Below are 21,905 nucleotides of genomic sequence, written 5' to 3'. Positions count from 1 at the left end.
AATTTGAGACATGAAATCCCACTTTTGTGAGATGAAAAAAAAATCCCAAACTGGTTCTAAATGATACTGACCTGAGCCTCAGGAAATTAAACAAGTCAGTATTAGGAATACAGAATAAACAATGAGAATGCAACTCCCAGCAGGGAGTGAGGTGACCATTTGTAGAACTCAGAGACAGATTTTCCAAAGCCTTACATCCAAGATACACAAAATGTAAGCATCCAGCTTCTGGCCCTGCTACATCTGTGTTGGTGGCTGGAGTGCAACAAAGAAACGTGGCACTTGTAAGACACAAAGCTTCTGGGCCCTCTGAAAGGAACAAAATGATAAAAAGTGTTTTCATTCCTTTTTTGTGTGGTTTTGTTTTTTTTTCTTTTGCGTGTCATGGCCAATGGCCAATGGAAACTCACAGACTGCTACATAATTCGTACTATTTTCCACAGAATCCCATCTTCCATTTAAAAACAACCCCCCCAAAAAAAGGTTTTTCCCCATTTCTGTGGCAGGGGGTCTTCTTCTGCCAGGCTGACTTTGCCATCCAGTGGTTCATTTTCAAGACTTCACGTTCTGACACAGCACAGCTGAGGGTCAGCCTTTGAAATGTCAGAGGTGCAGATGGCACTGCAGAAGGGAAGCTGAAAATATTCACCATGTTGGCACTCCACACCCTGAATCCACCTCCCTTTGACAGAGACAACATGTGCCAGGGGATTACAGGACAAAAAGGAAAGGCATGGAAGTTTCCAAAACTATGGCTTCAGACCTGCTTCTGTCCTCCCCAGCCTGCTCATGAGCAACATTCCATGCCTCATTCCCCTTGCTCTGAAAAGCTTCCTGTAACATGGACACTGCAGTTATGGACCTCTCTGCACAGCTGTGCAGTGATGTTTTTGGAGGGTTTGGATCCTGTAGGGATAAATGCCTTTTTGGATAATCATGGCTGCTCACCCAGATGTTATTTTGGAGGTAGTGGTAGGATGTCCTTTTGCCAAAGCATTGCTCAAGGAGCATTTTCCACACAGATTCCTTATGTCAGGAAACAGAGAGGGTTTCACTGATTCTTTTCTCATTCTAGCCATTACATCTGTGGCAGTGACATCCTTTCCTTCTCCTGGAGGGAGGGAAGGCTTTTTCAGTGGAGCAGGAAGAGAGTTCTGTGCTTTGTCTCAGTGGTCAGCTGTGCCCTTCTCTCAGCCTGGGTGTATTTAAGTTTCCAGCAGCTCCAGGCCCGAGTTCCTCTCTCTCTCCTGGTTGCATTCAGTGTTGCAGCAGCTGCAGACAGGGGTGCACATGTGCAGCCAGCAGAGACAGGCTACCACAGCTTTTGTATCACCCCACACCCCCTTTTCAGATGAGCATGGATTTCACATCCCCCTGGCTACATCACCTTCCATGGTGCCAAGAGAGCATCTTCTCTTTGTGTGATCACAGGACAGAGGTACCTAAAGCTGTTGGCTTAGTGGGAAGAGCCTTCAGGGCAGGCTGAAGTGGTCTCATAAATTGCATGCTTTTGCAGAGTGCCTGCACTGCAAGCAGCCCTTGATGGCATCTCATAAAAGGTATTTTTTCTTGTCTGCACAAGCAACGTTAACTGTACCCTAGAGTTCTCATGAAGCAAAATCCTGATTCCACTGAGGCTAATGGGAGTTTTGCCAGACTTCAGTGAGAGCTGGGGTTTTTCTCCTTGTTTCACCAGCAGAACAGAGACCTCCCTGGGTTGCTGTGCAAATGGCAGATAATTAATATATGTATGGTGAGGTGGCTCCATGTAGTAACATTTTCCAGCTTTCCCTTTTTCTGCCTCCTATGCAGTATCAGATCATTGACATCTTCACAAATTAGGAAGAAATCTATCAAATAATGAGTAATTAACACATACTTTATAATCTGATTGTGCTAAAAGTAGTTAACTGTGCATGACATGGCTACCTGGCCATGAGATTTTGTTGTTTCAATATGCAGTATTTGTGAAAAATAAACTGATTCTAAAACACACCTTTTATTTTAATCACTGTGTTGCCATTAAAACCTTCCAAACAGAGCTTGTAGGAACTGGATCTTGCAAGATAATACTTTTGTACCTTTAAGGTTAATAATATCTTTGAATTTTGGGAAACTGCTCCAGAACACACAGCTATTTGCATGACTAAATGTTTGCACAGGATCAGACCCTAAAAAAAAGTCAATATTCTTCCCAATGGCCCACTTTTCTGCAGTGTATCTGCTCGCCACATGCCTGCATTTACGTGATGTCTTGCTATTTATAATGAAATGGCCTTGGTAGGGGGATGGTGTGGTAAACTCAGAGCTGGCAGAAAAGGAGGCTAATAATTGCAGTGAAGTATGACAGCAGAAACAATACAATATGTGAGACTTGTTGGTGTAATGAGTCCACCCCTCCGTGTCCATTTATTCAGATTTCTCCAGTTTAATATACAGGTGACTTATGCTTTCCACTGGAAAAGTTATTTATTTTATAATGTATCTTTCAGTGAGGTTTGCGCTGTTTATGGGGTGTTGTAAAGGTCCAATGTTCTGCTTAGCTTTTCCCACTGTGACTTTTCAAAAAGGACATGGAAAATGAAGGTAACAAAAGAATGGGGTGATTTTGCTGCAGCTTGATACATTTTAATGTTTCCCTGGCTCATATTAAAGACAGCAATTAAGTTTATTAAATATATTGCCATGTCACAGCCCACATCCTGTTTAGGGCAGTGGCTCAGTCTGCAGTGATTAGTGGGGAGCAGCAGAAACCTGAGGACCTGTTTTTTCCAGCTATAGACTCATAGAAACATAGAATTTCCTGGGGTGGAAGGGACCCTCAAGGATTATCAAAATGTGCTCCCCATCAGGTCAAACTAGGTCCTGCAGAGCCAAATTCAGCCTCCAGGCTTGGATCAGAGGGAAGGAAAACAGTGGTCAGAGGGTGAGGACAAAGTCCAGCAGTTAGAAAGCCAATACAGAAGTTATAAGGGCTGCCATGAATTTATTTACTCCATCCTGCATTAACCAAGTGAACTTAAATGGGATTTAAAGCTGTGTGCTGAAGGCACTTACAGCATCAAAGGCAATTTGGGGCATCCAAATTAAAGGATGATGGATTGATTGCCTCCATATAGAGATTGCAAATACATAGACTGTAGAAGGGAGAAGGAGCTTGTGGCACCAGTTAGACCCCAGTGTCTGCAGGCAGGAGTGTGGTCCTGGCCTTTCCCCTCTGCTTGTGCAAAGGGAGAGAGGATCCTTGGGATGTGCCAACATCCAGCCACGCCTACACTGAGGAATCACAAAGCTCTGGCAAGGAATGAGCCTCTGCAAATTGTGACCATGACTCCGAGTGTTTACTGTGTGCCAGAGAGCACAAGCCAGATAATCATTTCCACCCAGGGAAAGGACATGGTTTACAAAGAGCTCAGTTCTCAGACAATATTGTTTGAAGTGTGAAAAGGCCTTTCTGAAGGGAATTGCTGATGTTTACAACATTAAATCAAACTCTTATCGAGTTCATCCCCGCACTCTATTTATTTTGGAACATCACTGATACAGTGTGTGTGTGTATTTATATACATGCATGGATGTGTGTGTGTGTGCTTACAGAAGAGTTATGATCCCTCAGCATTATCCATTACAGCTAACTCCATGTTTCCTGTCATCATACTCAGGAGTATTTCCAAGCACTTTTTGGCCAGCACAGCATTTGATTTGGCTGCCTTCAGAAGGAAGGTTCAGAAAATAATGGTAGATGAAAGGCTCTGCCTGCCATTGTGGGCAGGGAGGATGAGAGAGACATTTGCTTGCAGCATGCTAATGAACTGTCCAAAAGGAAATTTGCTGGTTTTCTCTGTGTTGGAGGTTCCTCTCAAAGCTTAGAAGTGGTATGGCCAGATAAATTGGTGTGATAAGTTTGAAGTCAGCTAGAGAGCTAAAATTAATTAGATACTATGAAATAATATTTGATCATTAGATTAGATTCCTCTCATGTGCAGGATTAGATCTGTTATAGTTATTAATGAGAAATACCCCTCTTAGCTTCAGTGGAGGTGTTTGGGATGGGGAGCCATCATTCTTGGTCTCTTGGTGTCCATTTCTGTGCATTGAGACAGATGTTTACAACTGGATGTAAAACCAGCTTCAACACGAAGTTCCCCAAAGGATTGTTAGGTGCAGCGGCTCTCAGGTGCTGCAAGAATGGGAATCCAAAGAGAAAATCCAGGCTTCACTTAGACTAATCAGTCCTTGCTTGGTTCTGGGTGATGCTCAGCAGGATAACAGATGATGCACTATTCTGATTTGTTTAATTTTATTCTTGTCTATGTATGTGGTAGGTAGAAGCAATGTCTTTTACTAGGCCAAGTAGAGAGTTGGTAAAAAAAAACCTTCAGAGGTGACATAGTTAACTTCAAAGTTAACTGCAAAGCCAGAAACTATTGTTCAGGACTAGATAAGCATCAGTCTGATTAGCTGAAGTTGATTGCAGTTTCTCAGTGAAAATGGAGCTGATTTCTAGAGGCAAAATATATGTTGTACTAGAGAAGGAGGGAGGGAGAGAGAGAGAGAAAGAAAGAAAGAAAGAGAAAGAAATAAAATATACTAAGGTATTTTTGTCCTAAAAGGAAAAAGGAAATAGTTTATAGCCTGCGGACTTGGAGAGCTAGGGAAATGTGGAAGGGAAATTATAAATGCACTAAAACCAGTATCTATTCATTTCATTCTTTTTCTTCTCAGCAAGGGAACTAAAGTTCGTTATTAAATACACTTGGTACAGATGTGAGGATGCTCATGATAGCCACCACAGAGTAGATCTCTGTGCCCAAACATACCTCATTTTTCATGTCTGCCAGCTGAGAGTACAAAATATGTGACTTCTCCCTGCTCACCTCCACCTCTCCCTGTCCTGCAACCCCCACATCTCCAGCAAAGCACCAACAGGGAAGGGATGATAGCATTGCTCTTGTTTTCCTAGAAGTAAAATTATACTATAAACACTATAATACCACGAGTATTTCATAAAAGTTACAAACCCCTCCAAGTGCAAAATAAAGTCTGAAAGCACAGTGCTCATGTTACAGCATCTCAGGATTAACAGGGTAGCTCTTCAAAGGCGCCCTGGAGAACAATCCCACTCCCAGCTTTGGCAGCTGAGGCTGCATTCTGAGCCACACCACTCAGCATACCAGCACGTGTTTGAACAGCTCCTGCTGCACTAAATTAGCCCCAGCAGTGCTGTTATTTTGCTCTGATTAGAAACTATCATCTGCAAGGTGCTAATGTTGCTGAAGAGAGCGAAGGTGTAAGATGGTTGCAGTGCTGTAGCATCTGAGGGCTTCACAGGATGTCTCTCCATCCCCTTGTGAAGTAAACAAATATTCTTCTGCCTATCTGGAAAAAAAACCAAATACCAAGACTTTTTTTCCTGGAATCACAAGAATTGCACAGTGAACATAGAGTTAGGGGTGGTAGAAGTCAGTTTGTGAGCTATTGGAACCAGAAGTTTCTTATTGAAACCACCAGCACTGCAGAAAATTATCCCTAAACTAAAAGTAATAATAATAATAATAATAATAATAATAATAATAATAATAATAACCTCTATTGGAGCTACACGCCCAATCAAAAGCTTCATATTACAAAAACATATTTTCAAATCCTTGTGGAAACTGGCAAGAAAAATCTTCTGGAAGAGCTTGCAAGAGCATCATGCCACAAGAACTTGTTCTATCTATGTTTCCAAAATATGATTTGACAGGTGGGCAATAGGACCTGTTCTTACAGAGTTTGTTAAACAACTTGTTTGTAAAGCAAAATGCATCATTAGCTTTGGTGGGAAAATGTCCCTTGCAAGTGTAAGTGAATTTTCTGTCTTGGTCTCTTTGATCAGTTCCTGAAGGGATGCTTTGGCTTGTGGTTTCTTCTGAGATCTGTAGTGTGACAGCCAATGCTCCCAGCTGGTGTGTGTTGAGGGCACCTGCCTTCACCAAGGAGCTGTTCTTGGACAGAGCTGAGTGCTCATGAAATTTTGGGGTGACTCTGACAAAGCTTGCACTTTGAATTCCCACCAGGAAACTCTGCTAGGGCCTGTCTGGGAGTGTGGACTGCTTGGGATCCATCAGCATCTGTGCTGAGCCTGGCAATATTCACTGTGCAGGGCAGAGGATGGAACAGTGAATATGATGAACCAATTAGTGCCTCACAAAGATTTTGGTCCTTTGGCCCCAGTGGGAAATCCAGGAAATCCAACTTGCCTTGCTGTCAGTGGGAAAGGTGATCAGAAGGCATCATCTTCAAAGAAAGATCTGAAGATCATCCAGTTTTCAGCCAAACACCTCCCTTTATCCACAGCACAGGCACCCAAGAGAGGAAGTCAGGTGCCATTTGGGAGCTGTGCTTTGCCCAGCTCTTCTGTCTGCTCGAGGCAGAGGCTCCATGGCAGTGAGACAGAGCCCTCCCCATGTGGGTGAGCCCTGCTCCTTCCTGCCCACAATCTTGCTGGCTCCAGCACTCTTGGATAACCCAACAGAGATAAGCTCAGTTGCAAAAGGCTGGGATTGGTGTGTCTCCACTCCTGGGGCATGAGGGTTTAGTCTTTCCTGCCAAGGGTAAGTCATTCCTCTCCTCTCCCTGATGAAGATCCTGGGAGGTTGCAGTCAGCTGGAAGGTGGGCAGCAATTTGGAGAAGGCTGGTCTCAGCACTCCTTAGATGTGCCAAGGACATGAAGGCAGAAAAAGCAACATGTCCTTAGAAGAGCAGTTTGGAATGATCTGGGCAAAGTGAAAGGGGTGTCTCCAACGCACGGGACACATAAATGGAAGCAGCAGGCTGGGGTATGTAAGCAGAGGTTTTTTTCTTTTAAAAACACAAAGCAATGCTGCCATTCTGCTGCCTTAGTTGGAAAACAGAGCAAGTTTGGGTGCCGCCCTCGAAGGAAGATGTGGACTAGTTGGAGAAAGTTCAGAGGAGCTCACTAGATCAGAGGATTAGAAAACATGAGTTATGAAGAAACAGTGAAAGAATCAGTTTGTTTAGTCTAGAGAAGAGAAGATTGAGAGAAGTCATGATAACAGGCTTCAAAAATGTGAAAGGATGCTTCAAAGACAAAGGGAATAAACTATTTTCCATGTCTTCTAGGAGATAGTGAGGCAGTGGAATAGATTGCCTGAGGAGTCTCCATCTTTCAGAGATCTTTAGGGACTGGTTTGTCAAATATTTATCAAAATTATTTTGACAGAGCTGGGGTGGGCAGAAGGACTAGATGACTGCTGAGTCCCCCAGACCTTCTAATTAACCTGTTGGAGCTCCTCAGACTGGGAGACTCTGGTTCTGGTGGATTATTATATTTCTTAAAATTTTTTATTGCTAATGCACATTGTTTTTCTACACTGTGGCTAAAAATATTTATTTCTGAAAGTATCACGTACAACATACAAGGCAATCTTTGCCTCCTTGCATCACCTACATTAGATAGCTCTAATTACCCCAGCACATGGCCCAACATCAGTTCACTGCAGTGCCTGCTCTTCCAACAGATCTCATGCCTTGAGGAGTTAAATGAATCAATAAAATCCCCTTGAAATAACAGAGTTTAGTGAAGATTTGAATATATCTTAATCTGTTAAAGAAACTATGCAAGACCAATCAATTATTTTAGGTTAAGTGTTGCTCAGCTTAAGCTCTTTGTGCAGCCTGTGCTGCTTCAATGAGTGTCCATGTCTCTGCTTTGCTGTAAATCTACATTAATCATGATGAATGACTATGTACGTTGCAGGGGGGCAGGAAAATCTCCAGTGCAAACAGAAATCAGACAGGTTGGAGTGGCTCTGGAAGTTTCTGCATAGCTGAGGCTAAAAGTAGTCTCAGGCTGTTGATGTTAAATCTTTGGATGTAAAAGAAAAAAAAAAGGTAGAATGTTTTCATCTGGAGCTGTAATGGCGATAGAAAGCAGCCATGCACCAAAATCAGCCCATACCTCTTTGTAGCTGCCAGACCTACAAACCTTATCTACAGTGGCTTTTACTGCCCCAGATTTTCCACCACAGCTGCCAGCAGAGACAGCCGTGGGAAGTTTGAGCCCATCTGGCAATGAAATCATTGTCACTGCAGGTGCAGTCACACCTGGGAGCAGATGTGGGGAAAAAGTAAGAGTATTCAAGGGGAGGAAAAGATCTCTTAAAGTGTGCCTGCTCTGTCCATTTCAGGATCGCTGGAGATACAGCACTCAACAAAAACATCCACGAGTCGGTCAGCGCTCAGATCAGGAAGAACTTTGCAAAAAGCAAATGGAGAGTAAGTGACCTGTCCTGAGGGGTGACACTGACTCACAGCTCTGCCGTACAGCCACCCCTGTGGTAGGGTAGTGCTTTTGTGGCTCAAAACTGTGGTCAAAATTGTTGGTCCAGGCTTAGGACACATGACCCTGCAGGGCTTCTTATGCAGGATGGTGTTTGCCAAGTACCAAATGTAAAGAGTGTGAGAAATGGGGCCAGGGCTGCTCATAGCTAAATCACCTGTGGTTTTTGGTGGAGTGGGGTCAGCACCACGCAGGGACATGAAGAAATGTGTGTTGGGGCAGGGATGGGTTTGTCAAACATGACTTTCTTGTAGGCTGCTGCATCCCAGCTGAGCACTAGGACAGCAAAGGTTTGATTATGCCCTTTCTAGTTTAAAATTCAGGAAAAAAATTGAAAGATACCAGGCTTATTCCCCACTCTGAGCAGCCAGCAGAGGAGCACAAGTAACCCCTTCTGCCTCCAATTTTTTTTTTTTAATTCCCCGTTTCCTTCTTGCCGTTTCTCTGCAGCAAGCATTCAATGCCACGGCAGTGGTGCGGCACATGCGGCGGCTACACCTTGGCAGCAGCCTGGACAGCGCCAGCGCCAGCGTGTCCAGCACCCTCAGCCTCGCCACGCCGCTCCCCGACACGGCCACGCGGAAAGATTGTGAGTAGCCAACAGCCCGGGAAAGCCGAGCAAATCCACAGGATCCCCGTTTTCCCCCCAGGCTGCAGTCCTCGCTGCCCGTAGGTTTGGCTTTGCGCAAGCAGGAGGTCCAAATGAGGATTTGAAACGGGCCGTCATTTTTGGCTGGCCAGAAAAATTGTGTTGCAATTGGAAAAGTCTACGCACTAAAAAAAAAAAAAAAAAGAAAAAAAAAAAGAGGTTTCAACTTGGTGATTTTTGAGAGAAAAATCACGGTTTCTTGTGGAGAAAAAGGGCTTTTGCTTGGGAAAGAGACCCAGAACCCCCACAGCAACAAAGTTTTGTGTTTGGTTGAAATTTGAAGAAGTTTATTCAAACTGTTTATGTTTGAGTTTACAGTATTATGATAGGGCATTTTTCTCTAAAAATTGCCTTACTTTCCATTTCCGTGGAGAAGACTGATCCTGCCAGTCAGACCCAGCTTCTCTCTTCCTAGGCCAAGTTAAGCTCCTGCATGAAGAGGTTCATTTGTCTGAGCAGGATTCAGACTCTGTGCACCACTGTGGGACTTGGCCCTCTGCCGTGTTTATTTCGTGCTGTAATTGATATTTGCAGGCTGCCCACTGGACTCAGATGTTTGGGATATATATTTTTTCTGAATGCCAGGGAAGGGGACATGGCAGCAAAGGGATTATTTGGAAGACAGAAATGTAACCTTTGCCATGAAGCCTGTTTGTTCTCTGGCTTCTGAGCATTTATTTTTTGCTCTCCTGTCCATCTGTAGATACTTTACATCATGAAATGAGGGATGTGGACTTTACAGTTGGAGGGGTTATTTTAAAGTACAACACTAAAAAGGAATGCTTTGCCTGTACCTTGCACTATCCTGGAGCTGAAAGCACCTCTTGCTCAGGATGGATTTTGGATAATGCTGCTCTCTGCTTCTGCCACCCCTGCTTGCCATCCCCTGCTCCTTGATGAGGACATTCCACCAGCCACAGTCCTGGTGGCTCTGTGTGGAAGCTGTTTCCTCTTGCTCCCATGGGTGCAGTTTCCCCCCAGCTGAGGGGGGTTCTGCCTTCTGGGTACTCTGTGAGATATTTTTGCAGTCTGTGCTGTGGCTGAGCCAGGGGAGAGCCCCTTCCCTCTGGATACTGGGCCTGTGGGGATTCATACCCAGTGTCCAGTTTGTGATGCCCAGCGCCAAATCCTACAGCTGCTGCCAGAAAAACATCACTGTGCTCCTGGCACATGCCTGGCACCTGCAAAGGAGTGATGCTGACCATCCTCAAAACACTTCCAACCATGCACTGGCCATGCAGCAATGTAGAAAACCCCCTGTGTGGGAAAAACATCACTTGGTTTTGGTTCCTGCTGCAGTATGGCAAGGCTGGACCCCAGTCAGGTCTAGAGCAGCTTTAGCAGCTTTGCTGCTAAACTGCTGGGTGATTAATGCAGTTAAACTGGTGAGTGATTTATCTCCATCCATCCATTTGATTAATCTCAAATGGTGTTAATTAATGGCAATCAGTAGTCTGAAAAGAGTTAAAACATGTGTTAACAGGAAGGGTGGGAAGAGAAAGAAATCTGTTTAATGACTACAGAACCCTGTGCAGAATCCAACCATATTTTGCAGTGGTGAAGCCAACCAGGACATGAAGGATTAAACCAGATGTGTAAAGATAGGATGAGTTTTTACATGCCAGAAATACAAGGCAGAAAGATACTGGAAGATTCCCAAGCATCCCAGGTTAAGTCCAGGTTGGCAGACAATGCAGAGGAGCTTTTCTTCTTCTTCAAAAAAAAAAACAATTTAAAGAGTTAGGAGATGCTGGAGCCCCAGAGAACTAATGAGGAGAGCCAGCAGCAAATACAAGGAGTTAAGAGGTATCTGACATATCAAATACATTCCACCCAGTACCTCCTGATAGGAAAAAGGAAATCTCTGAGGTGTCTCTTCTACCTCTTTATTTCTCAGCAGTTTTCTCTGGGTACAGACTCCTTGAATGAGAAAGATCCCATGTAGCAAATTACATGATCCAGCTGTGCCACCATTACACATTAGAATGCTGCCTGATGCTATTAATAGACAATTTTTGAACTCTCCAAATAGTTTCAAATGCAGCAATTTCACATCACTGAAGACAATTAAGCCTTTGCCTGACAGTAGATTATGTCAGGCTGCATCCAAAACCTCTGTAGTAGGGCAGAGCAGAGATCAGGCATTAGGCTGGATTATGCTACCTCTCAGGAAACAGGAAGGGATCCCTAAGGGAATCAGTCAGGATTTCTCGAGTGTATTGGCCTGATTTTCAGTCCATGGCTGGTTTATTCAATTTAGTCATGATTGGACTGCCTAGATTATTTATAGGTCCTAGAGCTCTGTATTTTTAATGTACTAGATAAATTGCAGTGTGATGCCAAGTTGTCAAATGTCAGTGGGAAATGGAATGTGGCCAAGTATAGGTACAGCATAGTCATCCTTGAGATTGAAATGCCTCCTTGAAGCATGGAAAAGTAGTTAAAAGTCCCAACAAGTATCAAAAAGATCCTGAAGAGTCAAAAGGCCATGTCAAACTTCAGTCTGAGAATATATTAATGTAGGCTTCATCCATCCTTTATTCACCAGTCTGGAAAAATGAACTGCATTTCTAATCACTCTGAGCCTGCATCTTATCAGAGCAAGGTGACCATGCCAGGTCCCCACCTAACAGCTTTTGTTGCACCAGAATCCTGGTACTCAAGAGATACTCAAACTCACATCAACCTACGTCTCAGCTGGAAATCCTGGAGACATCCCAGCAAAGCCTGGAGCAATGTGAGCTGTCACTAGAGTAATGTCCAAGTCACACAAATTCGCATTCCCTCTAGATTTACTGGAACTCAGCAATGAATTTGACCCACGGTACTTCTTTATCAGCTTCTTCCCAGAGAACTGTGCTTAGCCCAGGTGCACAGCTCTCTTTGTTTAGCTAGATGGCCATGGTGAGATCTTTAATCATCTTTAACATGCCCAAGAGGAAATTATTCTCAGCAAGTACAGTGCTGGAGGGATTTTTGAACCCCACAACTCTTTGTCTTCAGCCCTGGAACTGTGACATCGGTGTGGCTGAACCTATACCAAAACTGGGCCTTGAGTCCCTGTGAGATGTGTGTGCACTGCTGCTGGTGGCAGCAGGTGAATGACCACGGGCAGAAGATGCCCTGTGGAGGTACCCAGCCAAGCCACCCACTGCAGGAAGAGCAGCACCCCCTTCTCCAGCTGCAATCCTCTCCGCTCCGCAGCGCGCTACAAAACAAACTCAGCTTCGCCCAAGTTCCCGCCTCCAAAAAAAAAAAAAAAAAAAAAAAAAAAAACATTTCTAACTGTCTTTCTGGCTTTCCTTTTAGGTATGTCTCCATCCACTCTCTGTAGTTTTGTTTCATCTGCTTCTTCAGGCGTTTCTGCGGTAGGAGGGGACCGGAGACCCAGAGCCACCACAGTGACCACAGTGCACACAGGGAGCAAGTGAGCGCCGGGCGCCAGCAGCGGGCGGGTGGCTCGGGGCGCGGCGCCCTCCCGCCCTGCCCGGCCAAGGACTAGAAGAAAGAAGATTTTTTTATGGCCATATTTTATACTGCAATTCTGAAATGTTTCATTTATCACAAACTGCAATGACTCCAGGAGGAACGGAATCTAACAGTCTCTGGTGCTGTACATATATATACATATATATATATCTATCTATATATATATATGAATATATATATGTATGTGAGTCTAGCAATGTTCTAACTAATGAACACTCATTCTTTCCCCCAGTGATTTACTCTTTTCTCAGTGTAGGTAACAGTATATGTTGTATTTTTTTTCCATTAACTACAAACATCTCAACTGGATTATTTAAATAGAAATACTTTCCTGAGCATATTTTTTTCTTTTAAAAATTACTTCAAGTAATGTCCCTCTTCCAGTTTGCTGGGGGATAGGCTATTTCTGTAGGTAGGAATTGGCATTAACTTTGCAACATGGGAGGATTTCAATGGCATGCCATTTCTTGCTCCTCAAATAGGACTGCAAGTCTGTCTGGCTTTAGCAGAGCTGTTACTGCTCAGATTAAGAAACTGCTGTTTTCCCCCCATCCTCCTTCTTGAAATCCATGGGGAGAATTAAATTGCCACCAGCTGGGAGTCAGCTCATCCTTGGCCTCATTCCTGTCGTGCTGGGGATCAGAGGAGAGGCAGGTACACGGAGTCAGGCAGGAGCTGGCCAGAGCTGTGCAAGGGAAATGACAGGACAGTCTCATCCTGCAGCCCCCATCTCCTTCCAGTCTCTGTGTGTTGTGAACAGAGGGGGAAAAAAAGGAAGATACAGGGGTGGGAATCATCATCCTTTGCCACTGATTTGCTGTGCTGCCCTCAAGCAAGACATTAAATTCACCATCCTCCCCACAGTGTGCATGGGGTACATCCAGCCCAAGGGCTTCATGAGAGAGATTCCCAGCACCCACAGCTCCTTGGGGCTTTGCCTGGCACTGCTGATGCTTAGCACCTCCCAGAGTAGCCAAAAGTGGGGAGAGGAGAGGGGGGGTGCTTGAAGCCCTCTGTAAAGCACTGGCAGGGTCTTGGGTGCAAAAGGCAGGATCTGGTGTAGTGTAGTTCCATCAGGATCAGGCTGAGGGTTGACAAGGAGTGCTGAGCTGGGAAAGCAGGACCTCGCTGAAAGGCACAGGCACAGCTGGCAGCAGTGGTGGCACTGGCTCTCCCTCCTCCCCAGAAGTTCATACACCAAAGCAAGCCAAATTTACCCATTTTTTAATTACTGAATGCATGCACTTCCCAGGGTCTTGTGCTGGTGCATCTTTCAGGAGCAGCCTCCACAACTGCTGTGCTGCTGTGCGTTAAAGCAGCTTGAAACAGAGAGGGGAGCAAATTTGCCCAGTTTGCTAAAGGGCTCCCTCCAGGTTGCCTCAATGAAATTCCCATCTGATTTTGCTTTGAGGAGGTGAGAGGGGAGGCAGGTGGCAGAGACAGATGCCCTTCACTGGGCACTCTGAGCCCCTCACATCCCAGACAGGTCCATCCCTGTCAGAGGCACAGTTCCCTGCAGCGTGCTTTGTTGCCACGCTTGCCTCACCTATCCTGCACAAGAAATTTTGAAAACCAGTCACAGACAGAGCTGAATGTGTCAGGCAATAGTGCTTGTGTGGGTAAAAGCCATAAGATAGGTATTTTTCATTGAGACTTCTACATCCTGCTCCAGCTTTGGTTGGTTGGCTTTACAAGGCAGAGCTGGGATTTCATCCATTATACTAAAAAAAGCCTTGGGGAAAAAGAAATGCTGGAAAATAGGTGGCAGTGAGCACTGACTCTTTGAAGTAGCCACTCCTTTGGTGGCACCTGGAGCTGTTGCACCAAGTTTCTCTAGTTTCCTCTGTGGTAAGTTGCTCCCTGTTTCCACAGGGCAGTGGCACACCTGAGTGAGCCCCGGGTGCACCCTGAGGATCCCACCATGCTGCAGCTGGCATGGGTGCTCACACAGGAAAGGCTGCAACTTCAATTTCTTGTTTTAGGAAAGATAGCAGATACTGAACTGTTGGGGGCTCATAGCAAAACTCCATATAATTTCCACAGTGAAGACTTCTGACCAAGATTTGGGCAGACTGAAGGTCAGGGGATCTTCTTGCTGCAAGTCACACTTCTGCCCCATACACTGGCCATTGGCACCACACACTTTTTATTATTATTTATTATTAGCATTTACATCTGAGCTCTTTGTGTTTTGCTGCAAAAGCATGAAAACACAAGTAGAACACAATTTAAACTCAGTCTAAGGCCACTTTATTTTACCAGCTTGAGTAAGAAAGTTTTAGTTTTGAGAGACTCCAACCCCAAGAAATTCAGGGTATTTTGAACTCCCATGATTTCATAAGCATGGCTGGCCCTGTTCTGCTTCAGTTGCAGGTTGTAAATAGACAGTCTCCCAGTTTGGCATCAGTGGAGTTCCCCACATTTACACATGTGCAACCAAAAGCAGGATTTAGTGAGGGAGCTGTTTTGTCTCTGTAGAGCAGTTTTAAAGGTTTGGGCTCCAATGTTCCCTCTGCGCCTCCTCTTCTGAAACCTGAGGTCTGGTTTGAACTTGACCTCAGCAGTTGCTGTGGCCACTGATCAAAATACAGCATCCAAGTGAATCCTGCAGAGAAAAGAAAAGCAAATGGATTTCCATCTCCAAAACAAAGAGCAGTGACAGGAGCAAAGGTAGAAATGCTGTCCTGAACATGGGGGGTTCCCATGCACTGGCTGCTCCTCCTTGCTGGGTGCTTTCTGAGTTTTTTTTTCTTGGAAGGGGTATTCTTTCCTTCCACTGTTGGAATTTGTGTGATTTGGTTTTGTTTCTGCAAGTAATATTCTGCCTTGGTTGTGTAATTATCATCATTCTCTTTGGCTTGCTATCAACTGCTGGGATCATAAGATAAGGAACAGAAGCACTTATGAGCAAAATTGTTTCTTTCTGCTAGAGTTTTGGTGGTGGGGAGCTCTTCTTTGGTATCAGTGAAACACAGCTGGAGACCTGACCCAGGTTCACCACATGCTTAGAGATCTCTCCTGAAGCATCACGTGGTTAAAACTTCTCAGTTTACATCTGGGTAAATCTGTTAACAGGGGGGACTTGGCAGCACCCAGGCCAGACCTCTGGGGGAGGGCTGGAGACATTTGCACCCTGGCAGCACAGCCTGTTAGGGCAAACACTCCAGCCTTGCTTACCAGGGATGCTCCAGGGCTTTTGCATGTCCTTCCCCTGCCCCAGCCCACTTCTGCTCAGCCACTCACTCACTTTCACTGCAAAGGCAGAGAAAATAATGTGGACTTGGGGGAAAGGCTGAATAGCCCCACAGTAGAAGCTTCAAAACAAATCCCCAGCTGGCCTTGCCATCAGGGACTAGGTAGAAAAATCACTCTGGGCTCTTTTCCAATGAACTGTCCTGCTAAACAATCTGTGATTTGCTACTTGCATGAGGACTTCAGCCTGGACTCTGTTTGTTACCCTTTTCTGCTTTACTGGTGCCGATGGGTTTTTCCTTTGTAACTTGTTTTCCTCAGCTCCTTCCCCTTCTTTTTCTTTGCTTGCAGCTTTGATTGTTGATTTTTACCTCCAGAGTCACAGAGGCCATCTCTGATGCCAACAGCAGTGCTCTTGCTGGAAAACAAAACAAACAAAAAAATCCAGAAAAGCTCCAGCTGGCCCCTTAGCCTGCAGAAGAAGTTGTGAGGACAGGCTGCCCGTGAACTCTGCGAGCTGAAAGTCAGTATTGCAGTGGCAAGGGCTTCTGCTGATGATTTTGCATGTGACTTCATTCCCAGTGCATCCTAACTCTCTGCTGGATCACCCCTTCTGCAGCACAAAATGGATATTGGCCCTGCGACACGGCTGGTGGGGAAGTAGGAGTGTGGGGAAAACCTGGCAGTGTTGCTTTCCTGAGACTGTGTCACTCTGCTGCTGCTGCTGTCTCCTCTGTCCTGGTTTCTGTTGTACAGGTGCCATTAGAGTAGTGGGTACAAAAAACAAAAAAACAAAAAAACAAAAAAAAAAGAAAAAGTAGGATTTTACCTATGCCTTGTGCGTGTGTTATGGTTGTGGTGCTGAAATAAAACCAAGATATTTGGTTAATTCCTGACATGAATCAAACCACAAAAAGGGGTGTGATCCCACTGGTAGACATCTCCATATAGTTCTGCTGTAGGCAATGAATAGGGGTTTCTGCTGTGCATGTGTCCTGCATACCTCCATGGCTATTGTCAGAATTTTTTTTTATTATCAGTTATTTTGGGTCCCTGCCTGGTTCTGATGAAATTCAGGTCTTGTCCGAAGGTTTTTTTCTGTCCCAGGGTGAGCATAACTCCTGATCTCAGGCTTTTCTCCCCAAACCTTCTGCAAACCAGAACATGGGCCTCCAGGGTGCCCATGAAATGCAGTTGCAGCTGGCCCCAAGGTTGTCCCCTTCCTATTTTTAGGGAAGCAAACCTCCAGAGAAAGCCAAATAGCTTTCAGCCATTGGCAAGCAGAGAGGATATTGCCCTTTGATGTGAACTTGGCATTAACAAGATCAGCTCTAGGGAAACCTGTGCTATTACTTCCTCCTGTGATAACAGCTCCAGCCCTGAGCAGCACTGAATGAGCACCAGATAAAAACACCAGATTGACTTTGCCAGCAAGATCATGCAGGTTATAGCCTGTTGCTTTTGCTCTTTCCAAAGAATCAGGGGATTCATCTGCTGGCAAAATAAGTTTCGAGGCTGAGCCCCAAGCAGCTACAGAAGTAGCTTCCATTCTGCATATGGAAGTTCTCATTTGATGTAATTGTTCCTGTTCTTGCTGCCATGAATATTTACCTGTCTGAACTGGGGAGTGAATGCATCCCAAAAATTATAAATAGGAAGCAAGTTTTGCCTTCCTTATTGTGCTTATTTACTCCAGAAACTCCAACACTCATTCAAGCAAAAAGCAGAAGCACACATGGAAACTATGGTGTCCAAGGAAAACAGCATCAAGACCAAGAGTGGAGGATTAGTTGGCAAATCACTGTCAGCAATGGCTGAGTGAGGGAACAGCAACCTGCCCACAAACACTGCATGAACTCTTGTTTCCCCTGGTAAGCCAGTCATCCCATATTTCATGCCCAGCAGCAAGGTTTACCCAAGCCCTTTTGTTTTCCCTCACATCCTTGCAGCAGGGTCCTGCCTTCCCAGCCTGTGTGGTGCTCTGCTCTCTGTGACACACGTGTGTTTTTGTGTGTGCACGTGCACATTGTGGCCCCAGGGATCACAGATCCTTCTGGTGGGTCATCAAGAGTTGGTCCAGGTTTTTTGGTCTGACTTTGTGTGGTTGGGTCAAAGCTGTGTAAATAGTGTTTGTAGCAGAGGACAGAGGCTCTTTAGCCTGGACTCTGGATTTCAAAACCCCCTTCCCCACCACAAATAGTGCCACTTACCTGTCCAGGGAGCTTTTTTTCCCCCCTCCTCTTCACAAATGCTAAGGTCAGTTGAATGGCTCTTAGAGTTTTTCCATACTCCAGAGTGGAATCAGGGCATGTGTGCTCGCAAACATTGTGAAAAAACACTGCTGAACTAATGATGGCATCAACTGTCCAATAAATGCATGATACTGCACTGCATGTATTAAACTGTTCACTGTTTCTGTATTTCCCAAGCCTTTTCTTTATCCACATCAACCCAACCTTCTCTCTGAGGGAGTTACTTCCATGTATTGCTTTTAAATGACTCAATGTATCTGTAACTCGAAATCCATTGTTAAGTTTAAGTAAATGCAAAAGCTGATGTTTTGTAAACAAGATACTGCAAAGCCTGGTAATGTATTTTGTCTTTCTGTTGAGTGCTATGCAGCATGTACAGAAGAGTCACCATCCAGAGCAGCTTAAAATTAGGCAGCAGTCGCATACACAGATGCAGAAGCAGGGAGCTGGGGAGGTGAGAATCCATTTTTTAATACAACACTTACAAATTTGATCTGCATCAAAAATTCCTTCCCTGGGTCACTAACTCTCAGAGCTGCCAAGAAACGTGTTGGTGTGTCTCTTTGTTTTTTTCCTTTTTTCCTTTTGGTTTGCTTTTCCTAGTGAAAATTCAGATTGGTTCGCTCCATTCTTAGTATTTTTCTCTTCTTACACGATAGTTCTTTCTCACCTGTTGCAGAATGAACTGCATTTTGGGGACCAAGATGCTGTGATTCTTTGCCTGCACAAAATAGGGCAGAGAGCTGAGCTAAACTATTCCATCCTTTCCAAAGTATCACCACCTAAACACTACCATTTAATCCCTGAACCTCCAAGTAATACCGTTTATCCATGGAAGAGTTTGGTGTGGTACTTTTCCTTCTGGCACATGGAAACCATGTCCTTCCCTTAGTCATTGACCCATTTTCATCTGTGCTGGTCTTTCCAAGGCAGGGTACAGGATTGCTCCAGCCCAAAACTCTTGTGGGCATCACCAGGGTTTTGGTCCCAGCTCCTGAGTGGCTGCTGTGTGGAAAATCCTTGAGTTCCCCACACTCAAAGTAGAGTCATCGGAAAGGGCTGGGAATTGCTCTGTGTTCCTGGCAAGGGCATGCCAAGCAGCAGGCCTGGGGAGCAAGCACCATGCTGCTGGCACAGTCCTTGAAAATTATTCTCCATGTGGCCAAAAACACTGAGAAGTCTTGAGCCCCCTCTCAAGGCTGGTGCCCAGCCAGGGCTGTGCCATTGCCAAATCACTGTGTGGCAGCACAACAAACCATCAGCTACAGCTGTAAACCAGCCTGAGTTCAGATTGCCTAGGCAGCACCTGGTGTGAGCCTCCATGAGGAGGTGGATGTGTGCTGTGGTTCCTGGTGGGTGGGAGCTCCTAGGGGGTTGCTTGGAGCAGCTCTGAGCTTTTCCATCTCTCATCTTGCATCCCCTGAGCCCAGCATGGCATCACACATGCTGAGTCTCATTAGACCAAGCATGAACCCCAAAGTGAAGAGTGTGGAAGGTTGCAGCTCAGTTGGTGCGACTCACGTTTGGGTCAACACAACATCAGTGACCTGGTGTACATTGACCTCTAGTTGAGAAACAATATTTTGGCCAGTTTGGGCCTTTTTTAAAGACAGATATTTTATTTGAGCCAGAAAACAGTGGGAAAAAGAGCCTAGACTGCCCAGAATAGTGACTCCCCAAATATCCCCAACTGCAAAACATCCCTCAGTTGACTTCTAATGAAAATGCAAGCATGTTTTCTACAAAGGCTTTAATCTTAATCAAGGAATGTCAGTGTGCCTAATATTGCAGGTCTTGTGATTGATAACAAGTTCATAACAGCATCCATGTCCAAAAAGAAGGGAGAATGTGTATTTACTCCATGCATGTATTAAGGCATTGCAAAAGTTTTATCTGCGTAATGAGTTTGCAGTTCTGCAAATTGTTAATGGGGCTACATCGCAAGTGGTTCTCTGCCTTGACAATCATGTATACATATCGAGATTTCTATCATAATGACAATTTAAAGGGATGACTAATTGTTTTCCTCCAATAAATCCAATTAAAACAGCCTGATGTGAAGTCTGATGATTTTGAGTGCATGAGTCTCCACCCACATGCAAGAAGGGGAGTGAATAATTTCTGTGGCTGCTCCACTGCCCTGTTGTGTTTTATGCAATGATGTTCCTTTATGTCCCAAAGGAGAATAATAAGATTTTCTTTCTCCCCAGTTCACTCCATTGGGAAATGAATAAAAAGGATGATTTCTCCTTTGGATTTTTCCTAAAGCTGTTGATGGAAATGCTGTTGAATGTCAACATATGGAGACGTGGCTGTCTCCTGGGCACTGAGAATATCTGTGTAGGGCTGAGGAAAGGACATACTTGTTGGAGACTTCTGCATGTTTGAGTTGGCCCTGGTGACTTGCACACCCTGAGGTGGGAATCATCACAGGAGACAGGATTGTCGTCAGTGAAAATTTCTGAGTGCCTTTGCAGTCAGCTGTGCTCTACCAGGACTGTTGAGTGTGCTCCATCATTGGCTTAATTTTCTTCCAGTCGATGTTCCTGGAGTGTGTTATGACTTACGTTTCATTTTTTCCTCCTATTTTTCTCCACTGTTGCTTCTTATCTTCTGGTTTTCACTCACTGGCACACAAGAATTCCTCCCCCCTTAAAATAGGTGGCAAAACCAGCATGCCCAGCAGGGAGGTGGGCCTGTGCTTGAGGCCAAAGCTAGGTAATTTTAGACACCTGGTTCAGTAACAGAGTTGAAACAAACAGCAGTGATGATGGCCAACTCACAGCAATATAAAGAGAAAGGCAAATTACTTAGAAAGCTTTTATTTTGAACATGAACAACCCCCAGAACCAACATGGTAAGTATTTGAAAGCTGTGGTGAGCAGCTGTGTTCTCAGAATTATTTTGATAGTGGGTTGTACCAGGACAGGTGAGATAACCTCCAGTTTGTGCTCTGGGAAAAGCACATCCATGGCAAGATACACCTTTGGAAAAGTACGTCCATGTACAAAAATGCTGTCTGAAAGTTTGTTGGAGGTGGTGTGTGACACTGAGGCACAAACACGTGATTTGCAGTGTCAGGAGGAGCAGCAGATCCTGTAGGGAAGTGCAGTCTTCACACGTGACATAAGCCTGAACTCTGACATTCCTTTCACACTAAGGACCTCATTCCCACCTGTGTGTAAGTTAGCTGGATTTAGCTCAAATTTGGCACTTACAGTAGATAAAGGTCTATCCCACATTTCACCATGGAATTAAAATCTCAGCCAGGAAAACTTTCTCATGTTTTGAAGTCATGGGATCCTCCATAGATTCAGTGGTCACTCAGAGCCCACCAGGCTCTTCCAAGCTCCCAGAGAGACTGGGTAGGTCACCCCATGACCACTGCAATCCTTATGCATGACATCCTGATGATGTCATGTCAATATTCACTTCATCTTTGTACATTTTCCTCGCTGCTATGTGCTCAGCCACAAATTCTTGGCTGTTTGCAACAAGGGAGATAAAACATCAATACAGAGAAGCCAGAGAGACAAGACCAAGAGGCAACTGTAGAAAATATTTTGCTTGCAACCTTGCCAAAATCCACAGCCATGTTTGCACTGGAGGGAAGGGGTCTGTCCTTTGAAGGCTTTCAGAGTGTTGGTATGCACTGAGGCCTGGCCTCTGCCACACATCAGCCTTTCTTTGTGCTACACCAACACCATTTCTCACTCCTGCTCTCCAGAACTGTCCTTTCCCAGAACCAGGGATCCAGGGGTCTGTGGCAGCTCTTCTTTCACAGTCAAGAGGAGTTTTGAAGGAGTGATACCTGTTGAAGCAGAGAAAGTGTAGGTGCACAGCTTTGAGCCTGAGGAGGCATAGACCCCTGTGGTCCAGGAACAGGTGATGCTGAGGAAGATAAATTCTGCACAGAGCTTTCAAATCAGTGCTTGTGCACTGTAAACAGTCCTACCCTCTGTGATCATGCCTACATTG

General features: G+C 44.9%; 1 protein-coding gene across 3 annotated transcripts in view; it reads left to right on the top strand.

Moving 5' to 3' along the window:
- CAMK1D (calcium/calmodulin dependent protein kinase ID) overlaps window positions 1-19,976 on the top strand; it is a 209,224-nt gene extending 189,248 nt beyond the window's left edge. Inside the window, exons 9-11 of one of the 3 annotated variants that reach the window (XM_041413408.1) lie at window positions 8,194-8,281; window positions 8,796-8,934; window positions 16,027-19,976. In XM_041413408.1, coding sequence (XP_041269342.1) covers window positions 8,194-8,281; window positions 8,796-8,934; window positions 16,027-16,073 — 274 coding nt within the window. In that variant the 3' untranslated portion in view covers window positions 16,074-19,976. Of the gene's footprint in view, window positions 1-8,193; window positions 8,282-8,795; window positions 8,935-12,303 lie in introns of all 3 variants that reach the window. The other 2 variants (XM_041413409.1, XM_041413407.1) reach the window with 2 other exon arrangements.
- The last annotated feature ends 1,929 nt before the right edge of the window (window positions 19,977-21,905 follow it).

This window comes from Onychostruthus taczanowskii, unplaced genomic scaffold (genome assembly GCF_017590055.1).
Source record: "Onychostruthus taczanowskii isolate IOZ18803 unplaced genomic scaffold, ASM1759005v1 scaffold41, whole genome shotgun sequence".
In the NCBI taxonomy this organism is placed as follows: Eukaryota; Metazoa; Chordata; class Aves; order Passeriformes; family Passeridae; genus Onychostruthus; species Onychostruthus taczanowskii.
This window is presented reverse-complemented; position numbering and strand designations above follow the sequence as displayed.